The sequence below is a fragment of the Chrysochloris asiatica genome, unplaced genomic scaffold (assembly GCF_000296735.1).
Source record: "Chrysochloris asiatica unplaced genomic scaffold, ChrAsi1.0 scaffold00050, whole genome shotgun sequence".
In the NCBI taxonomy this organism is placed as follows: domain Eukaryota; kingdom Metazoa; phylum Chordata; class Mammalia; order Afrosoricida; family Chrysochloridae; genus Chrysochloris; species Chrysochloris asiatica.
The window spans coordinates 5,536,470-5,553,608 of record NW_006408568.1 but is presented as its reverse complement, the minus strand read 5'-3'; the positions used below and the strand labels follow the sequence as shown (position 1 = coordinate 5,553,608).

General features: G+C 45.2%; 1 protein-coding gene across 1 annotated transcript in view; it reads left to right on the top strand.

The window, feature by feature from the left end:
- The first annotated feature begins 3,483 nt into the window (after positions 1–3,483).
- Positions 3,484–17,139, top strand: part of PRMT8 (protein arginine methyltransferase 8) — a 122,274-nt gene continuing 108,618 nt past the window's right edge. Inside the window, exon 1 of the mRNA XM_006862682.1 lies at positions 3,484–4,000. Coding sequence (XP_006862744.1) covers positions 3,926–4,000 — 75 coding nt within the window. The 5' untranslated portion in view covers positions 3,484–3,925. The remainder of the gene's footprint in view (positions 4,001–17,139) is intronic.

The window sequence follows — 17,139 nt, the reverse complement described above, 5'->3', positions numbered from 1 at the left end:
AGAAAGCCTCATCTTTCTCCCACGGAGCAACTGGTAGTTTCGAACCGCTGACCTTAAGGTTCGCAGCCCGATTCGTAACCACTACGCTACCAGACCCTGAGATTAGCAACCCAATTTGTAACCACTATGGTACCAGAGCTCCTTAATCTGTAATTAAGTTGGGGCAAAGAAAGGACGGCTTCTCTCTTCTCTGAATAGGGAACTGGAGTGTCCACTTACAAGGTAGCTCACTCATGTCCTCTAGTCATTATGGTATCATCCAGTGGCCTAGGCTTCTCACTTTTAACCCCAGGTTGGTGTTGGGTTGGGTGGTTTGGAATAGAAAACTCTTTCATGGAAATACAGCTCTCCATCTCATCCTCTCTCCACTCCCCTTTCTAAGAGGAGCTGTGTCTGTACTTGGGGAGAAGCCAAGCCAAGCGAAAGATTTCAACAGAGAACGGAGGAAACACACCCACTGAGGTTCTCATAGCAACATAATCACGTACAGGCAGTAGCCTATTTCGGTGGGAGCCTGTTTCAGCTCCCCTCCTCCCTGGTTAGTCACAGAATCATACACAAGCAGAAGCAGTATGGGGCAAGGGAAGCAGATTGGATGAAGAGTTGGGGAGCTGGTCTCTGATGCTGGTCTTTGATTAGGGACAAATGTCCTCCTCTCTCTGACCTCAAGCTCCTTACCTGGAAGGTAAGAGGCATTGGCTAATGAGCTGTGAGGATACTTCTGCTCTAATTTTCTTTGATTGTACAAGAATGGAGACTCTTGTTTGGGGATCAGAAATCTCCCAGAATCTTTTGTCTCTGAAAAAGACTCTCAGAGAAAATGGGGTTCAAGAAAGTGGAAGTCATTCTCAACATTCATCTTATTTATCTTTCCACTTTCTTCACCTTGACAAGATGGGAAGGGGGAAGACCAGAAATGGCAGACTCTGCTCATCCTAAACCCCTCCCCCAACTCTTATTCTAATCTAGGTTGTGATCTGAGGAAGGAAAAGGTTAAGGTCATTCATTTAAATTTCCTCCTCCCCAAAACACACACACACTTTCATTAACTCAGTCAATCTAGTTTCTTGTTCCATCGTATTTTCAGTCTCCTCATTCTCCAGCCTCTCCCACTGGGGACGCGGGGGTTGCTAACCACAGTGGGTATCCATGTCAGAGGGGGTGACACAAAAATGATTGTAACAGTTTGGTGCAGTATTTCAGCAGAAATTTATATTTCTTTAGATAAAAAATATCCCTGCATTATAACAACCAAAAACATATTTCACAAACCCAATTTATATGTATCAATATGCCTGTAAGGTTAAAACTCTATTCTAATTTACTTTTTAAACTGTTCTAATGCACTCTGATCAGAGCTGTCATTATTGCCTAGCTACAATGCTTCCCATCTCATAGTTCTGTGTGTATGCAATATAAGCTCACAATGATGTTTTTGTTACTTCTAGTATAAGGAGCTCTGGTAGCATAGTGGTTACAAATTGGGCCGTGAACCTCATGGTCAGCAGTTTGAAACTACCAGCTGTTCTGTGGGAGAAAGATGATTCTTCTGCTCCTGTAAAGATTTCCAGTCTCAGAAACCCTATACAGGGTCACTATGAGTCGTAACTGACTCCATGGCATGTAACAACAACAAAAGTATTATTATAATCTCTGATTTTTGTCAACTTTTCTGGTATTTTAGCTACAAAATTATGGTAAGTAGTATTTTTGAACTTATGTCAATAACTTTCTTGAGAATGAAGTAGTAATTAAAAGAAAGGGAGAAAAATCAAAATACGCATCAGCTTAGTTACTAATAATGTAACTAATAATGTAATGCAATGCAGAAAGATTTTATGAAAGTATTTTGTTGTGTCCATATAATCTAAGAAATGTTATATTTAAGCAAATCATAACTTTATTTATCACATTACTCTATAATTAAAATTTATAATAAATATTACTAAGGATTCTGTAAAGGCGCTCTGATAGCATAGTGGGTTACACCTTGGGCTGCTCTTTGGGAAAAAGGGGGAAGGTTTCTGCACCCATAAATACATGCAGCCTTGGAAACCCTGTAGAGGGTTGTTACGAATTCGAACTGACTTGATGGGACACCACCACCAAGGATTCTGTATGGTCTGGTCTGGGAGGGAGGTCCATGGTGGGGGTGGTGGGGGTGGGGTAACACCATGAGTTAATGCACTGTGCCACACCAACCCAGTGAGGCACTGTCCTCTCCTTTCCCCACCTTTTACTTTCCACCTTCACTTACTACTATGTGTTCTCACTTTCCTCTGGGGTCAGATGATAGAGACATCTTTAGTACCGGTATGATTCTGGCCCTATTCTTCAGTAGACTCCGGGGTTAGCTGAGGACAATCAGGTTCACACTCCCTGGCTGTCAAAGGTGGAGATAAAAATAAATAGGACAGGTGGGACTGATCTCTCCAACCAAGTACTGGGATGAAATGACCAGAGCTAGGATGCTCAAAGAGCATCTTTTAGGATCTTATCCTTGCCTCGCGGGCAGAAAGCTTGAAAGTACAGCTGTCTTTGAAGGTGCGCGCCAGAGTGGCCTGTTGTAAGGGCTGAAGCAGAGTGGGGTCCAGCTACTCCCTTTGTTCTATCTCCCACCAGCCTGACAGATGGCCAGTAAGACTGAGAAAAAGAAGCTCTCAAAGTGAAGACAGGACTGCTTTGTATAAAAATTCACACCCCCTGCTGCCGCCCAAACTTCCTTAAAAAAGGATCAAGAGAATCCTAATGGGTACGTGACATCCTCCCTCTTTTCCCATAAAAGGAATTTCAAAATCTGCTGATGGTGGGGGAGGGGTGACTAGTGAGATTAAAATTGTGTGGGCAGGGGGCTGCCAGGAAAGACTGAGGTGTGGGGAGCAGCCCTGCAGGTGTGTATTCCAGGTTCTTCCATTTACTTTTCTCCCACCTCAGTCTGAGAGGGGCTTGAAGTCCCCTGTGCCTTGGACAAGGGCGAATGGGAGAAAAGCAATGATAACGACCCCACACTCAGCCCTAGGATTGAAAGAGTTAAGGACCCTCCCCCAGTCAGACACCTACCCTTTCACTCCAAAAACAGTAATTCGCCAAGGACAGACCCAGGAATTGACAAGAGGAGAGGGAGATTTGGGAGTGAAGGAGGGCGGGGCGAGGTAACAGTGACCCAGCGTTGCCCAGAGTTTACACTCGGTGGGAAGACGCATGCCGGGGTCTAAGAACCTACGGTTGGAGCCCGGCCCCCAGCTTCTGTGTTCTCCGAGATTCTGGCGTGGTCCTGCAGCGTCTGCTCAGCGCTTGCCCCCGCGCAAGTTTTCCATCGAGCCTCAGAGAGGAGGCGGCCAAGAGACCCCGGAGCCTGGGGGAGGGGACAGGCCTGGGGGCGCTGGGGCCCTTGGTCTGCGCCCAGCCACCGCCTGCACTACCAAGCCTCCTACCCCGCCCCCACTCACCCGGCTCAGCCCCTACGAGAGACGCGCAGGAAGCGTGTTGCTTCGCCCAGCCGATCGGCAGAAGTTGACAGGAGTTGGTGGCTGCCTCGGGCCGACCGGACTTTGCAAGCAACCCAGATAGGAGAAGCCGCCGCCGCCGCCGCTGCCGCCGCCGCAGCCGCAGAGCCTTCGGGCCGCCTCTCCCCAGCTTAGCCCCAGCCCGGGAGGAGAGGGGCGGGGAGGGGGTCAGGGGTGCGCGAGAAGAACTTGGAAGTGTGTGCAGGAATCCGAAGCAGATGAGAAGGGAGGAAAATAAAACAAAGTGGAGACTGCAGAAAAGACTCAACCGTGGTTGATTGTATCGCCTGACGCTCCAGCAGAAGGGCTGGGTTGGGGTGTTTTAAAAATTTCTCCCCCCATTCTCTCTCTCTCTCTTTTAAAGCTACACCAGCTCTTTTCTCTACTATCTCTGTATCACCAAACCCTTGCTGGCTCTTATGGGCATGAAACACTCCTCCCGCTGCCTGCTCCTAAGGAGGAAAATGGCGGAGAACGCTACCGAGAACACCGAGGTAAGTAGGCAAGAGAGCCGGGTCTCTCGGCGACCCCGGCCGCCCACTCGGGACCTACGCGCTGCCGCTGTTGCTGCCGCCGTCGCCACCGCCGCTGCTCAGCACCTAGTGCCAAACTTTCCACCAGCTCCATCCCGCTTGCTCTGTTGGCCGTGTGTGTGTGTGTGTGTGTGTGTGTGTGTGTGTGTGTGTGTGTGTTATGTATGTTTGGGGGGGCAGTGCATGTCTTAAGTCCCCTCCCTCTGGAAAATTCAGGAGTTCCTTCCTCTCACCCCATCACCTTCTCCCCACACCCGCTGCTAGCTTCTCCTTCCCCCACGTCCCAAATCCTGGGTAGCCGCGCTTCCTGCCCTTTCCTTGGGTCTCTTGGTCCCGGCTTTGCGCAGAGCTGGGGTGGGTGATCCTCCGGGGCCAGGTCTTCCCCCTTGACTAACTCCCGCCGCTGCCTCTGCTTTACCCTTCAAGCTCGAGTCAATACTTGTGCGTTCGGTTCCCTCAGCATCGCGGAGAGATCTCGGTCACGGGGGCCGAGCAGAGTCGGGGATACGACTTGGGCACCACTTACAGCTTCTTCCCGCCCAGATTATGGCCAGGAAGAAGTCTGCAATCCTTGAATGTTAGGGCAGCCTCGGGAACACTAAACCCAGGGAGGGAGCAAGGGCCGCGGCCAGCTTCAGCACCAGGGACAGCACCCGTCTCCGCAGCAGTGCAGCCTCCGGTTGCGGGGAGAAATGGGTTTGTCCCGCAGCAGCTATTGAGGAGGTGGTTCTAACTCCTCAAATTGCGCTCTTGCCTCTCATCTTTGACAGCCCAATAGCCGCCCTTTCTCTACCCTCGAGTTGGTCGGGAGCCGCAGAGCCCTATTGGGCTTTGCGCCTCAAGAATCAGGGTCATATTTCCTCGCGGTGCACTGACCCCGCTGTCATTACAACTGGGCTAGTCTGTAGGCTTTGGGCACCTGTGGTCATGAAGGGGATCAGCATGGACAGCCCCCTTACCTTCCTGGAGAAAGAGTGCTCCGAGGTGGGGGTGAAGTGGGGCAATGTGTGTCAAGATCGTCCCTTATTCGGTGGCAGAAAAGACACAGAGAGCAAACTCCAGGCTCTATTAATAGCCGGGTGTCTGGTGGGGCTGCCGTACATTTTACATATGGTTACCCATATGCAGCGTGGGGCGGGGATGGGGGTGTGGCTCTGGGATTGTCCCTCTGTCTTGCTAGAATGCAAAAAGGTGCAAAGATCCTTCATCACCTTTCCTCCTTCCTGGTCGTAACCCCTACTCTATATCATAGACAGCAGAGCTTTCAAAACCCCCATTCTTTGAGACAGGAGAGGCAGCCGTGCATCTGGCAACTGTGGCTTTCCAAACATACACGCTCTAGGGCTTGAAAGCAGTGGGGCATTCAGTGGCTAATGCCGTCTCCTTGAGTTAGGGCACAACCAGCGTGGCGTGCAGCTCCCTCGCGACTTCCTCCTCCCTACCCACCACCTGACAGCAGAAATAATGATGGTTAGTGCCAGGCGCCAACCTCACAACAGCGTGCCAACATTAGCGTTCTCTCGCCCGTCCCCCACCCCCCACCCCCCCCCGCCGGCTCTCTGTATCCCACCAGCTGAAGCGGTTTCTAAAAATAGCTCAGAGTCAAGACAGCACCTCTGTAAACTGTTGGGCTAGCAGGCACGTAGCTATTCCTGCAGTCAGGTGGCTGAAGCCCGGGAAGCGAGAAACGGCTTTCTCCCTTCTCCCCACCCTGCGCTCTATTTCTTAAAAAAAAAAAAAAGTTTTAGCGGGTCTCTAGCTTGCGCACCCCCAGTATTTGATCGGAGTCTGGGTCAGACCCCACCAGGACCGCGGTATGCCACGGCTACCACTCTGCTCCTCAGCTTGGCGGCAGTTAGAGGCGTCCGGGGCAGGCAGAGTGCCGCACGCCAGGCTATTTTTACTTGCCTCCCCCGCCGCTCCACGCTCCCCCTGCTCAGCAGTTGCACATGCCGCTCGGCTCAAGGCATCAATGAAAACAGCAGTAGAGACAACCAAGCTTCTGCTAGCAGGGGGAAAAAAAAACCAACAAAAAAGAAACCACTCCACGAGCTTGGTACAAAGGCGGCGGGGGGGAGTGGGGGAGGAGGGGACGGGGAAGGGGCAGGCCCAACATTGGTTCCTTGCGGGGGAGTGAATCGGGGTGTGGGGGGGTTCAGTTCTCAGCAACTTCCCTGGAGAGAACTGTACCCAGTGGAAGCATCCAGGGAGCGTGACAATCACTTGGTTTCCCTCCAGGAACTGGCTGTCTTTGGAATAAAACAGGACTAGAGCAGTATTTCCAAAAGTGTAGGTAGGTATTGTAGGTTTGCCTGCATTTACGGTGGGGTGGGAGAGAGACAAGGCGTGCCTCCTTGTGTGTGTATGTGTGTGTTGGGGAGGGTTTTGGTAATAGTGGTAGTGGTCCTTGTTCTTCATTCTGCTTGTCTTTATTAGGAGCCAACTCTGTACCAGGAACAATTAGGTATCAGAGATTCAAAGATGAAAACAACCATTTTCCCTGCCTGAAAAGAGCTCATTGAGTGTCATATAGTCGCATAATCCGTTAGCATGCTTTCCTGACTTTGGCATATTATTTGCACTCTTTATTATTTCATCCTAAAAAGAATCCTGTGAGATTAGCAAAGGTTAGAATTCACTTTTTAAACCCCCATTTTATAGGTGAGGACACTGAGGCCTAGAGTCCCACAGGTTTCTGAAAGTCACCGGGTCAGGTTTGGAATACAGATGGCTCCCCTTCAGATTCATTGCTCTTTACCCTACACTTGCTATTTCTAAAAAGATGCCATGTGTGAATGGGAGGAGTAGATGAGGAGCTGGAGGTGGGGGAGGACTACATTGATATAGGGAAAAGGAGATCTTGTAGGCAAGAAGGATGTGATGAGGGACTCTTTCTCAAGTTAAAAGTAGGAAAAGCTGGGAAAGATAACAATGTCATGTTGTTGTTAGGTGTTGTCAGTTGGTTCTGACCCACAGCGACCCTATGTACAAGAGATTGAAACACTGCCCTGTCCTCTGCTATCTTCACAATTGCTGCTTCTCTTGAGACCATTGCTGCTGCCACTGTGCCAATCCATCCCACTGGGGGTCTCACCATCTGTCCAGCCACTTTACCAAGCATGATGTCCTTCTCCAGGGACTGGTCCTTCCTGACAATATGTCTGAAGTATGAGAGATGAAGTCTAGCCATTCTAGCTTCCAAGGAGCATTCTGGCTGTACTTCTTCCAACACAGATTTGTTTATTCTTCTGGCAGTCCATGGTACTTTTAATCATCTTCTCCAATGCTATAACTAAAATGCATCAACTCTTCTACGATTTTCCTTATTGTCTTAACTTTCACATGCATATGAAACTACTGAAAATACCATGGCTTGGATCAAGTGCACTATGTTATATGGGAAGAGAAAATGAGGAATGAAAATATATTGTGAAGAAAACCTCCTTTGACAAAGACAAGTAGGGAGCTACAGCAGTGAGACATCAAGGGAACAGTTAGCCTTGGGAGGGCCTCAGTGCGTTATTTGACCTTGCTGACCTCAGTTCCCTTATCTCTTACCTTATACTGATTCTTCTTGTAATATACAGTAGGTTTAGGCTATAAGGAAATGCTGGGGCAGCCCCTCACACTGGTTAAACACACAGCTAGACTAGTTCCATTTATGGTTTCCTGGCTCCTTCAGCAATGCTTCTTCATCTCAGCTAGGGGCATCGTCACCCCCCATCAGTCTTTTCTCTTTCTCTTGATCTCCATGTCTCATCAGGAACCTTCTGATGTGACCTTCTGAAATGTCTGTAAAAGCTTTAGTCCACACTTTCACTTGAGTCCCCCATCAGTGTAGAGACAGTGCGTCTTTCCCTCTGTTCTCACTAAGGCCTCTGAACTATAAGCCAGCCTCCTCATCACTACTCAATTGTGTTTCAGAAGCATGCATCTGTGAATAATTGAGCATGTCTTTTAAAACATAGGAGGCGTCTCTGTTGTTGACATGATAAAGCTCAATTTCCTTAGTCTAGTGTACACGCACAACCCTTAAATATCTGTCCCATGAAATTTCCCGTAAAGACCACTGACTATGTCTTTTCTGTATGCTTGGTGCATTGTTTCCTCTGCCCATGTTGCTCTTTCCCTCTTCTTCTCTCTAGAAAGCATCTTCTTCCACCTGCAAGGCCCAACTCAAATGTAGCTGTCTCTCAAAGCCTTCCTAGATTTGCCTTCATCTTTTACTCCCAGGGAGAGTGATGGCTGTATTTTATGTGTCCCATAGCACCTATCTCTCATGTTTCCTATTGAAAAATATAGATTATGAATATTTTTCTGGATATATTCAGCATACCTGACAAACATTAATTGATTAACAAATGTAAACCGAGTTGACTACGCCCAGCTTGGGTTTTAATCACTCATGGCTTTCTGAAATGGGAACTCGTGTCTTCTACACTTGTTTTATTGTGGAGCTTCAAAACCCAAAGTGAGGAGAGATACTGAGAATCAAGATACCGTAGCCACTCAAAGCATGGGTACATTTTGTTTATTCATGCACCTATTCAATATTCAGCAATTACTGACTATGGGGTGTTGAATTGAATAGCAAATAAATAGATTTCTCACAATGCCTAATTATGAACCAAGAGGTATAATGGATCTTGCTTTACTGATTTTTTACTGAAAGCCTGAGGCGTTATTCATGGTGATGACTCCCCGAGTGGGCTCTATCACCCCAAAGGAGAACCCCCAGGGGTGTGAAAACAATTTTAACAAAGGATTAATTTCACTTTGGATACTGCTTGAAAAATGTTCTGTTGACTTGTTGGCCCAGGGAGAGAGAATAATTATTAGCTAAAAAAATCTTACAATATGACAAAAGGATTGGAATACCACTGAATGATGGGAAGTACTGAACTGATTACTGGCATGATGGACACAGTGGGTTTGGTTTATGGATTCTTTCTTCTCAGGAAGTTACTTTCAGCTGAAATGGGTGGTTCCATAAAATAAAAGTCAGAGTTGAGGAAAACGAGAAGAAGAGGAGGCAGGACCTAGGCTGACTCTGAGCATGACCTGTATCTTTGTCTCTTTCCAAAGAGTGTGAGGGTTAACCATGCAGACTCTGCAGTCAGGTGGCTTAGTTTTAAATCCAGCTCTAGACTTAATAGGTGTTTTCCTTTGAGCACGTTGCTCAACCTCTCTGGTTCTCATAAGATTGCTGTGTTGATTAAATTAATGAACTCGTGCAAAGAACTTAGAACATTGCCTTGTATATAGTGAGCACCCAGCAAGTGTTTGTGATAATTATCCTGATGGCTTTTAGGAATCTTGCCCAAAAAAGTACAAGCTGGATGAACTCTCCCACTTCCTGATTTTTTCCAGCTGAACTGACGCATAAGCTATGCTCCACATCATCTTTTTTTTCTCCCTCAGCAAGCACTGATTTAAGTCCTTAAGTGAGCTTGGGAATTAAGGAGATACCTAACTTTTTTGTGTGTATGGCAAATTTGGCTTTTCAGAGAACCCTGAATTGGCTTTTGGCTGTCAAAAAGGGTGAAACACAACACTCCAGTCTCCAACTCAAGGGAGAGTTTCATTTCTTCTTGTTTGCTAACTGTGCTGTGATGATCACATACCAGTGTGGAACAGGCAAGAATCTACAAAAACAGTACTTACACCTTGGAGCTTACTGTGCCAGCAGGGAAAAAATTGGGCAACATGACAACATGCAAACTGCAGGGTAACTGGAAACAGCAGTTGTGCTGTTGTATGAAAAAGCAGGTGTGTTGTGCAGTTGTGAACTGGCTTGATCAGAGGATAAAGAGAACACTGACAAAAACATATCTTTGAAACATCTTTCTGTCCATGCCTTTGCTTATGAGTACACTTAACCCAAGATGTGTCATTTGGTCACTTGGTCTTTTGTTAAAAAGCTTCACAGAAGGCAATTCCTTCCAATTCTTTGTATATCACTGTAGTCAGGAATTTCTTCCTTAAATCTGAGCTCAAACTCTTCCCTTGAAATCTGAGTCACCTTTTTAATGTTACTCTAAAAACAGATGAAACTGGCTATATTGGGCTTGTTTTAGGCTGTCTCGCCCTCCTGACTGCTTCTTTTTTTCCTTCTTTCTTACAAGTAATTCCAGTTCCTTTTTTTGGTATTCCTATTGTTGTTGTTGTTGTTGAGTGCTGTCGAATCTGTTTTGACTTACTGTATAGGGTTTTGGAGGCTGTAACTTTCTACAGGAGCAGAAAGCCTCATCTTTCTCCCCTGGTGATTCTGGTATTAGCCATCTAATAGGTATAGTTAACAATTTGAAAAGATTTCCCCCTCTACTGTTAGATTTGGCTCCCCACTATCACTCAGCCCATTGGACATTTGACACGTCAAATGGCTTTTCTACTTCATCAGTTATTAGAATTCCCTCAAACATTACAGTTTCTCTCAGATTTGGAATAGGTGACCTGTATGTAAAGATCTCTTTTTAAAGTATACTTTTATGAGCAAAACCAGCTTTATAATGCATATTTTCATAAAGTCAAAGAATCTTAGAGTTAGATGGAAGTTCAAATTATTTAAACCAAGATATGGGAAATTTTGCCCAACATCTTAGAGCTCCTCAGTGTTGGTATAAAATCACATTTATTCCTAGGCCAATGCTATTTATAACTCCTTTAAATAGACACACCTGACTTATAGTTTCTATTTTTTGTGCTAGTTTTTTTTTAACATCCTAATCTGTAACATCTAAAACCAGTGTTTTCCTACATAAGATATAGGAATTGTGCGTAACAAGATCTTTCCTTTTTTATATATTTTTTTTAATTCTTTGGCACACTTGATGTATGCCATAGTATGAGTGACATATTATTATTATTATTATCGTATGGATAAAGAAAGTGCATTTTTGTGTTACATAGCTCGGAGGTCATGGAGCAGGGGCCCCAGTTTTCTGGCCATTGAACTCAGGTTTCTTTTAATTCACCAGATTGTGGAGGTAATAACAATTCACCAGGTTGTTATTAGGTGTTGTCGAGTTGGTACAAACTCATAGAGACCTGATGTACACCATAACAAAACACTTCCTGGTCCTGCACCAACTTCACAATCATCGCTGTGCTTGAGCCCATTGCAGCTGCCACTGTGCCAATTCATCTCGTTGGGGTCTCCCTCTTTTTCATTGATCCTTCACTTTACCAAGCATAATGCCCTTGTCCAAAGTATGAAAGATGAAGTCTGGCCATCCTGGCTTCTAAAGAGCATTCTGACTGCACTTCTTTCAACATAGATCTGCTTGTTCTTCTGGTCATCCATGGTATTTTAATATTCTTCTCCAACACCATAACTCAAATGCATCAATTATTCTATGATCTTCCTTATTCATTGTTCAACTTTCACATGTATATTGAAAATACAATGGCTTGGGTCAGAAACCAGAGCAGGAACTTAAAATATGAGGAGAAAGGATGGATTTGGAAGAAACTCAGGAGGACACACCAGCCCCACTTTGCTTTTTCCAGGCCTTTCTTTCATACCACACTTCCATCTTGCTATCCTCATGTTCATAGGCCTCAAAACGATTTCCTCACCCCATTTCTTCCATACTCATCTGAGATGCTCCTGTACCTGAAACCCTAGCTCAGGAGTGGGGAACATCCTGCCTGCAAAATCGTTTGGTCTGGCCCTGCCAAAGCAATCACAGTTCCAGCCATAACATTATTGCTCTTGTTAAGTGCCATCCAGTTGGTTCCGATTCATAGTGATCCTGTACGGGGTTTCCAATGAGTAACTGGTAGGTTTGAACTGCCACCCTTGTGGTTCATAGTCAGGTGCTGATCCTTGTTCCAGTGTCACACCAGGAATCCTAGCCACTGCATTGTTGTTGTTGTTAAGTGCCGTCGAGTCGATCCCAACCCATAGCGACCCTGTGTAGGGTTTCCGAGGAGCAGCTGATGAGCTTGTACCGCCAACCTTGCAATTCAAATGGCTTTGCAGTCTGGTGCATTAACCCACAGCGCCGCACACATTGTTGTTGTTAATGTGCCGTGGAGTCAGTTCCGACACTGTACAGGGCTTCTGAGGCTGTATATCTTTATGGGAGCAGAAAGCATCATCTTTCTCCCGTAGAATAGCTGGTAGTTTCGAACTGCTGACCCTGAGGATAGCAGCCCGAGTCGTAACCACTACGCTACCAGAACTCCTTGCCACACACATTAGGAATGAGTTAATTAAATGTTTGATCACATATAGCAGGCTAATTTTAAAGTTGATAATTTTGTATGGCTTGCTAATAATGCTATAAATTTTGCCAGAAAAAGTTTCCCCACCCCTTCCCAGAGTCCTGGTGTGATGCTGTGGGTTAATGTGCTGGACTGCAAAGTTGGTTTGAACTATAAAGTTGATGGTTCAAGCTCACCAAACACTCCTAGGAAATCCTATACATGGTTGCTATGGGTCAGAACCGACTCTACAGCACTTAACAACAACCCTTGTCCTAGTGGATAGACCAGCAAAACAATTCTTGTATAAAATGCATCTCTTTGGAAGCAAGACACAAAGCCATCTGATCCACCTTCCTTGTTGTGGTGAAATAAACTGCATAGACTTTGAGATAGGACTTTGTTTTTCTTATTTATCTTTGTAGCGTTATCCCCCAACATAATGCATGATTCATAGGCAGTATAGTAGAAAATGACTGATGAATACATAAATGGGTCTCTGAGGAGTTTCAAGGTTAATGGTCTCTTCTTTAAGTTCTTTTCCTGCTGCTCACCCACATGTTCATCTTGCCTACTGACTTCCCAAGTCAACTCCAGGCACACTTTCCTTGAGTGGTAACAATAATTGTAACAAGAGTGACCATTTTAACACTCAGATTGATGTTGGACACAGTGTTAAGTGCTTTGCAAGCATTGCCTCATTTGATTTACACAGCAGCATTGCAAAGCAACTCATTAGTTCCATTTTACAGTTAAGGCAATGGAAACTTGCAGTGGTTCCTTATCTTGACTAAGATTATAGAGTTAGTAAGTAGAGTTCACAGCCACCACTCAGTGGAGGCGTGTGTGTTGCTATAATGCTGAATAGGTTTCCACAGAGCTTCCAGACTAAGATAGATTAGGTAACAAGGCCTGGAGATCTGCTTCTGAAAACCAGCCAGTGAAAACCCTATGAACACTAGGATCCATACACAACTAGGCTCTGACAGTGTTTGGTTCTGTTGTGTACGGGGAAGGGGCATCATGAGCTGTGAGTGAACTTGATGGATTACTAACAGTGGTGGTGGTGGGTGTGCATTGTGGAGTCAGCCTGACTTATAGCGACCCTGGATAGGATTTCTAAGGCTACACATCTTTACAGAAGCAGAAAGCTTCATCTTTCTCCTGAGGTTTGAACTGCTGATCTTGTGATTAGCAGCCTGACTTGTAACCCACTATGTTACCAGGGCTCCTTAAGAACAGTTGTTGTTGTTAGGTGCCATCAAGTCGGTACTGACTCATAGCTACCCAATGCACAACAGAACGAAACACTGCCTGGTCCTGGGCCAACCTCACAATCATTGCTATGCTTGAGCCCTATTGATTCTGCTACTTTGCCAATCCATCTCGCTGGGAGTTTTCCTCTTTTTCTCCCAACTTCCACCATACCAAACATGATATCCTTCTCCAGTGACTGGTCTCTCCTGACAATATGTCCAAAGTATGAGAGACAAAGTCTGGCCATCCTAGCCTCCAAGGAGCACTCTGGTTGTACTTCATGCAACACAGATCTATTTGTTCTTTTGGCAGCCCATGGTACTTTCAATATTCTCCTCCAACACCATAACTAAATGCGTTGATTCGTCTATGGTCTTCCTTATTCATTGTCCAACATTCCTAGGCACTGTACTCTGATGTTAATTTGGACCTTTCTCCTTCTCTTTTATGCATATACCCAACCTCAAGCTTGTCCTCACCTTTGCCTTGTTCCAGCTGCCACCCATGTGGAGATGTGGAAAAGAACTGGTAGACTTCCTTATGTGGGGAAAGACCTGTAACCATTTGTGTCTCTACGTGTTACATCCTCCCAGGGAATGTACTTTGGAATTGTTGAGCAGCTATTTAGTGGTAGAATTTTGAGCCTATTGATAGCTTATTTGAAGGACTATTCTGGAGGGCAGAACTACATTCCGTAAATTTTCATGGCTGTGATCTTTTAGAAGCCCAGCCCAGCCTTTTCTTCTGAGGAGCTTTTGGGCAGGTTTGAACTGCCAACCTTTTGGGTAGTGGTCGAGTGCTTAATTATTTGCACTACTCAGGGACTCTGGAGATTTGGCAGCATTTATAAAATAAAGCTTAAACTTCATTGAGTACCTACAAATGTGGGACAAATGGACAATGGGGGAGTATCCGTCATGTTGATTGTAGACTTGCTAAGAGGGGAGTCAATATCTCTGACTTCTCTGTGCCCTTCTCAAATCTCTTTCTGAGCAAGAGCTCCAATCTGACTTGAGTACTGGATTGGTTGGTAGTTTTTTCTCATGTTACTGTTGATAGAAACTGAGGCATGGGAGAAGGAGAATGAGAAGACAGAGAGATGCATGGCAAACTGGATATTTAATTATTGAGTTAAAGTCCCTGCCCTCTTGACCATAAATTCAGTAGAATAACGACTGTGTGTATGCCCTTACCTGGAAGAGGTACAGCTCAGACCACTTGGGCTAATGTCACTATAAAGGGACTGGCTATTAGTAAATTCATCAATTAGGACTCCATTTGTAGTTCTATTGTGAAAGATAATCTCTTATTAGCTAAAGTAAAGTGGTGGCCTTTCAAGGCTAGACCTGCCAGAAAATGAAAGACTATAATTCCTACAGATGTGCTATACTCAAGGACTTCATCTCTCCCTGACAAGCAGTTATGACAGCAATTCTCTGAGGAGGCTCAATCAGAGAATCCCACAGAAGATTATAGCCCATCAGAAGTGCAGATAGGATCCTAATTAAGGAATGTTCACTATTAACATGCATTAGTTCAACTTTTGCCTGCAGTTACATAGGATATTGATGAATATAGGAAATAAACCTACACATTACATATACCATGCAACTTCCTTTTTGCTAGAATCTTTGTCTACTTTCCTTTCTTCAAATTTAAAAATCTTGATAGTGTGGACAGGTGGCCTAGATACATTGTGTTGTTGTCCCAGTGTAATATAGGGAGAGTTTCAGAGTCACACCTGAGTTTGAATCTCATTTTTATCACTGTGGGATTATAAAATCTATTTTATAGGGTAACTATGAGGATTCAGTGTGAGAATATAATAAGACTTTAAGAAGTTTGACAAGTGTTTTCTTCTTTTAACTTCATTTGCCCAGCTTTGGGTTGGTCTTTAGGGAAAACTTACAGTTGAAAGTGAGAACCATCATGTTTGGTGGTAATAGATATAAATGACCCAGCTTAGGCAGACTGCAGGATCTGGTTATGTGTGTGAATGGATACACATATGTGCCATCAGCTCATGACGTAGAAGAACATGCTCATACACTTACATGATTACAGATTTGTCCTCTGTAGCATATCAGGTGAAAGTTTACTTACTGGTCTTGAGCTTCTGAGCTAGACATGGAGTCTGGTGATGTGACATGGGCTGTCTGAGGTTATGGGGCACATGTCAGGGTGAGGTCAGTGTAGGAGTAATTGAAGGTTATGCAGTCTTCACTTTGCAGCTAAAGGGAATATAAGGGCATATTCTTATATAACTCTGAGTTGCTGGGTGGTGCAAATGGTTAAGCACTCAGTTACTAATGGAAAGGTTGGAGGTTTGAATCCACCCAAAAGTACCTCAGAAGAAAGGCCTGGTGATCTACTTCTGCAAAACCATCCATTGAAAGCTCTATGGAGCAGAGTTCTACTCTGACGGAAGTGGAGTCACTGTGAACCAGAACTGACTCTATGGCAACTGGCTTGGCTTCTGGGTAGCATGGTTTCCTTCAGTGCTGGACTTTGCCGCTTTTTCCATTACTCCACACACCCTCTCCAGACCCACACCCTCTCCAGACCATGCCATCCATTCTCTTGGCTTCATTCTTAGTTCATTTGCTAGTATTCTTTGAACATAGTACTGCACTCCAGATGTTGTTTCTGAGTGTGAAAATGTACACCTGCCAGCCTATAGCACAGCTCTGCTTTGATGTCTCATGTTGTTGTTGTTAAGTGCCGTCGAGTCAGTTCCGACCCATAGCAACCCTAAACAGGGTTTCCGAGGCTGTAAATCTTTATGGGAGCAGAAAGCCTCCTCTTTCTCCCATGGAGCAGTAGGGCCCCTCTAGACTCTCCATCTTCTCCCACCAACCTACTCCTCCTCCTGCAATCCTTGTCTTGCTTGATATTACATCACCAAAGTCTTAGTGCTCTGCCCTTCGTTCTCTTTTCTCCACAACAAGGCCTAATGATTCTACATCTTAAGTATTTCTTTAATTTCTCCTCCTCTTTACTGTCCCAATGCTATGGTCCTGGTTCCCATACCCTGATCTCTTTGCTGGATCTTGGCAATAATTTCCTGAATGTTCTCCACACTCTCTCTCTCTCCTTGCTTTGATCTATTGCCATAACTGCATGGATGAACATTCCAAGATAGAAAGCTGATTTTACTACTCCCCAACTTAAAGCCCTTTTGTGGCTCTCCATTTAGTCTCAGGATGATGTCCCACCTTCTTACCATGGTTTATAAGGCTTTGAATGATCAGGGTCTGTGCATTTTCCAGCCCTCATTTCTTGGAAATCTTTCTCATTTTTTTTCCAGCCTTAGTCAACTGCTTTCTTGTCAGCTGGAGAGCTCCTATTCCTCCTTTAGCTCTCTTCCAATACACCTTCCTTGACACAGTCTCCCTGCCCAAATCTGGCTTGATTCTCCCTCATATGTGATTCCATAGTACCCGTGTGTCCTTTGTTACAGTGCTGTGAGCTGGTTGCCCATTTCCTTGTCTACACACTAACCGTAAGCTTTGTGAGACATAAGCGTTGTATGTACTGCTCATCATTGAGTCCTCAGCACCTACCACAGTGTCTGATACTTATTAGAGGCTTAAAACCATTTGTTTTATGGATAACTATTACTACATGCACCTTTC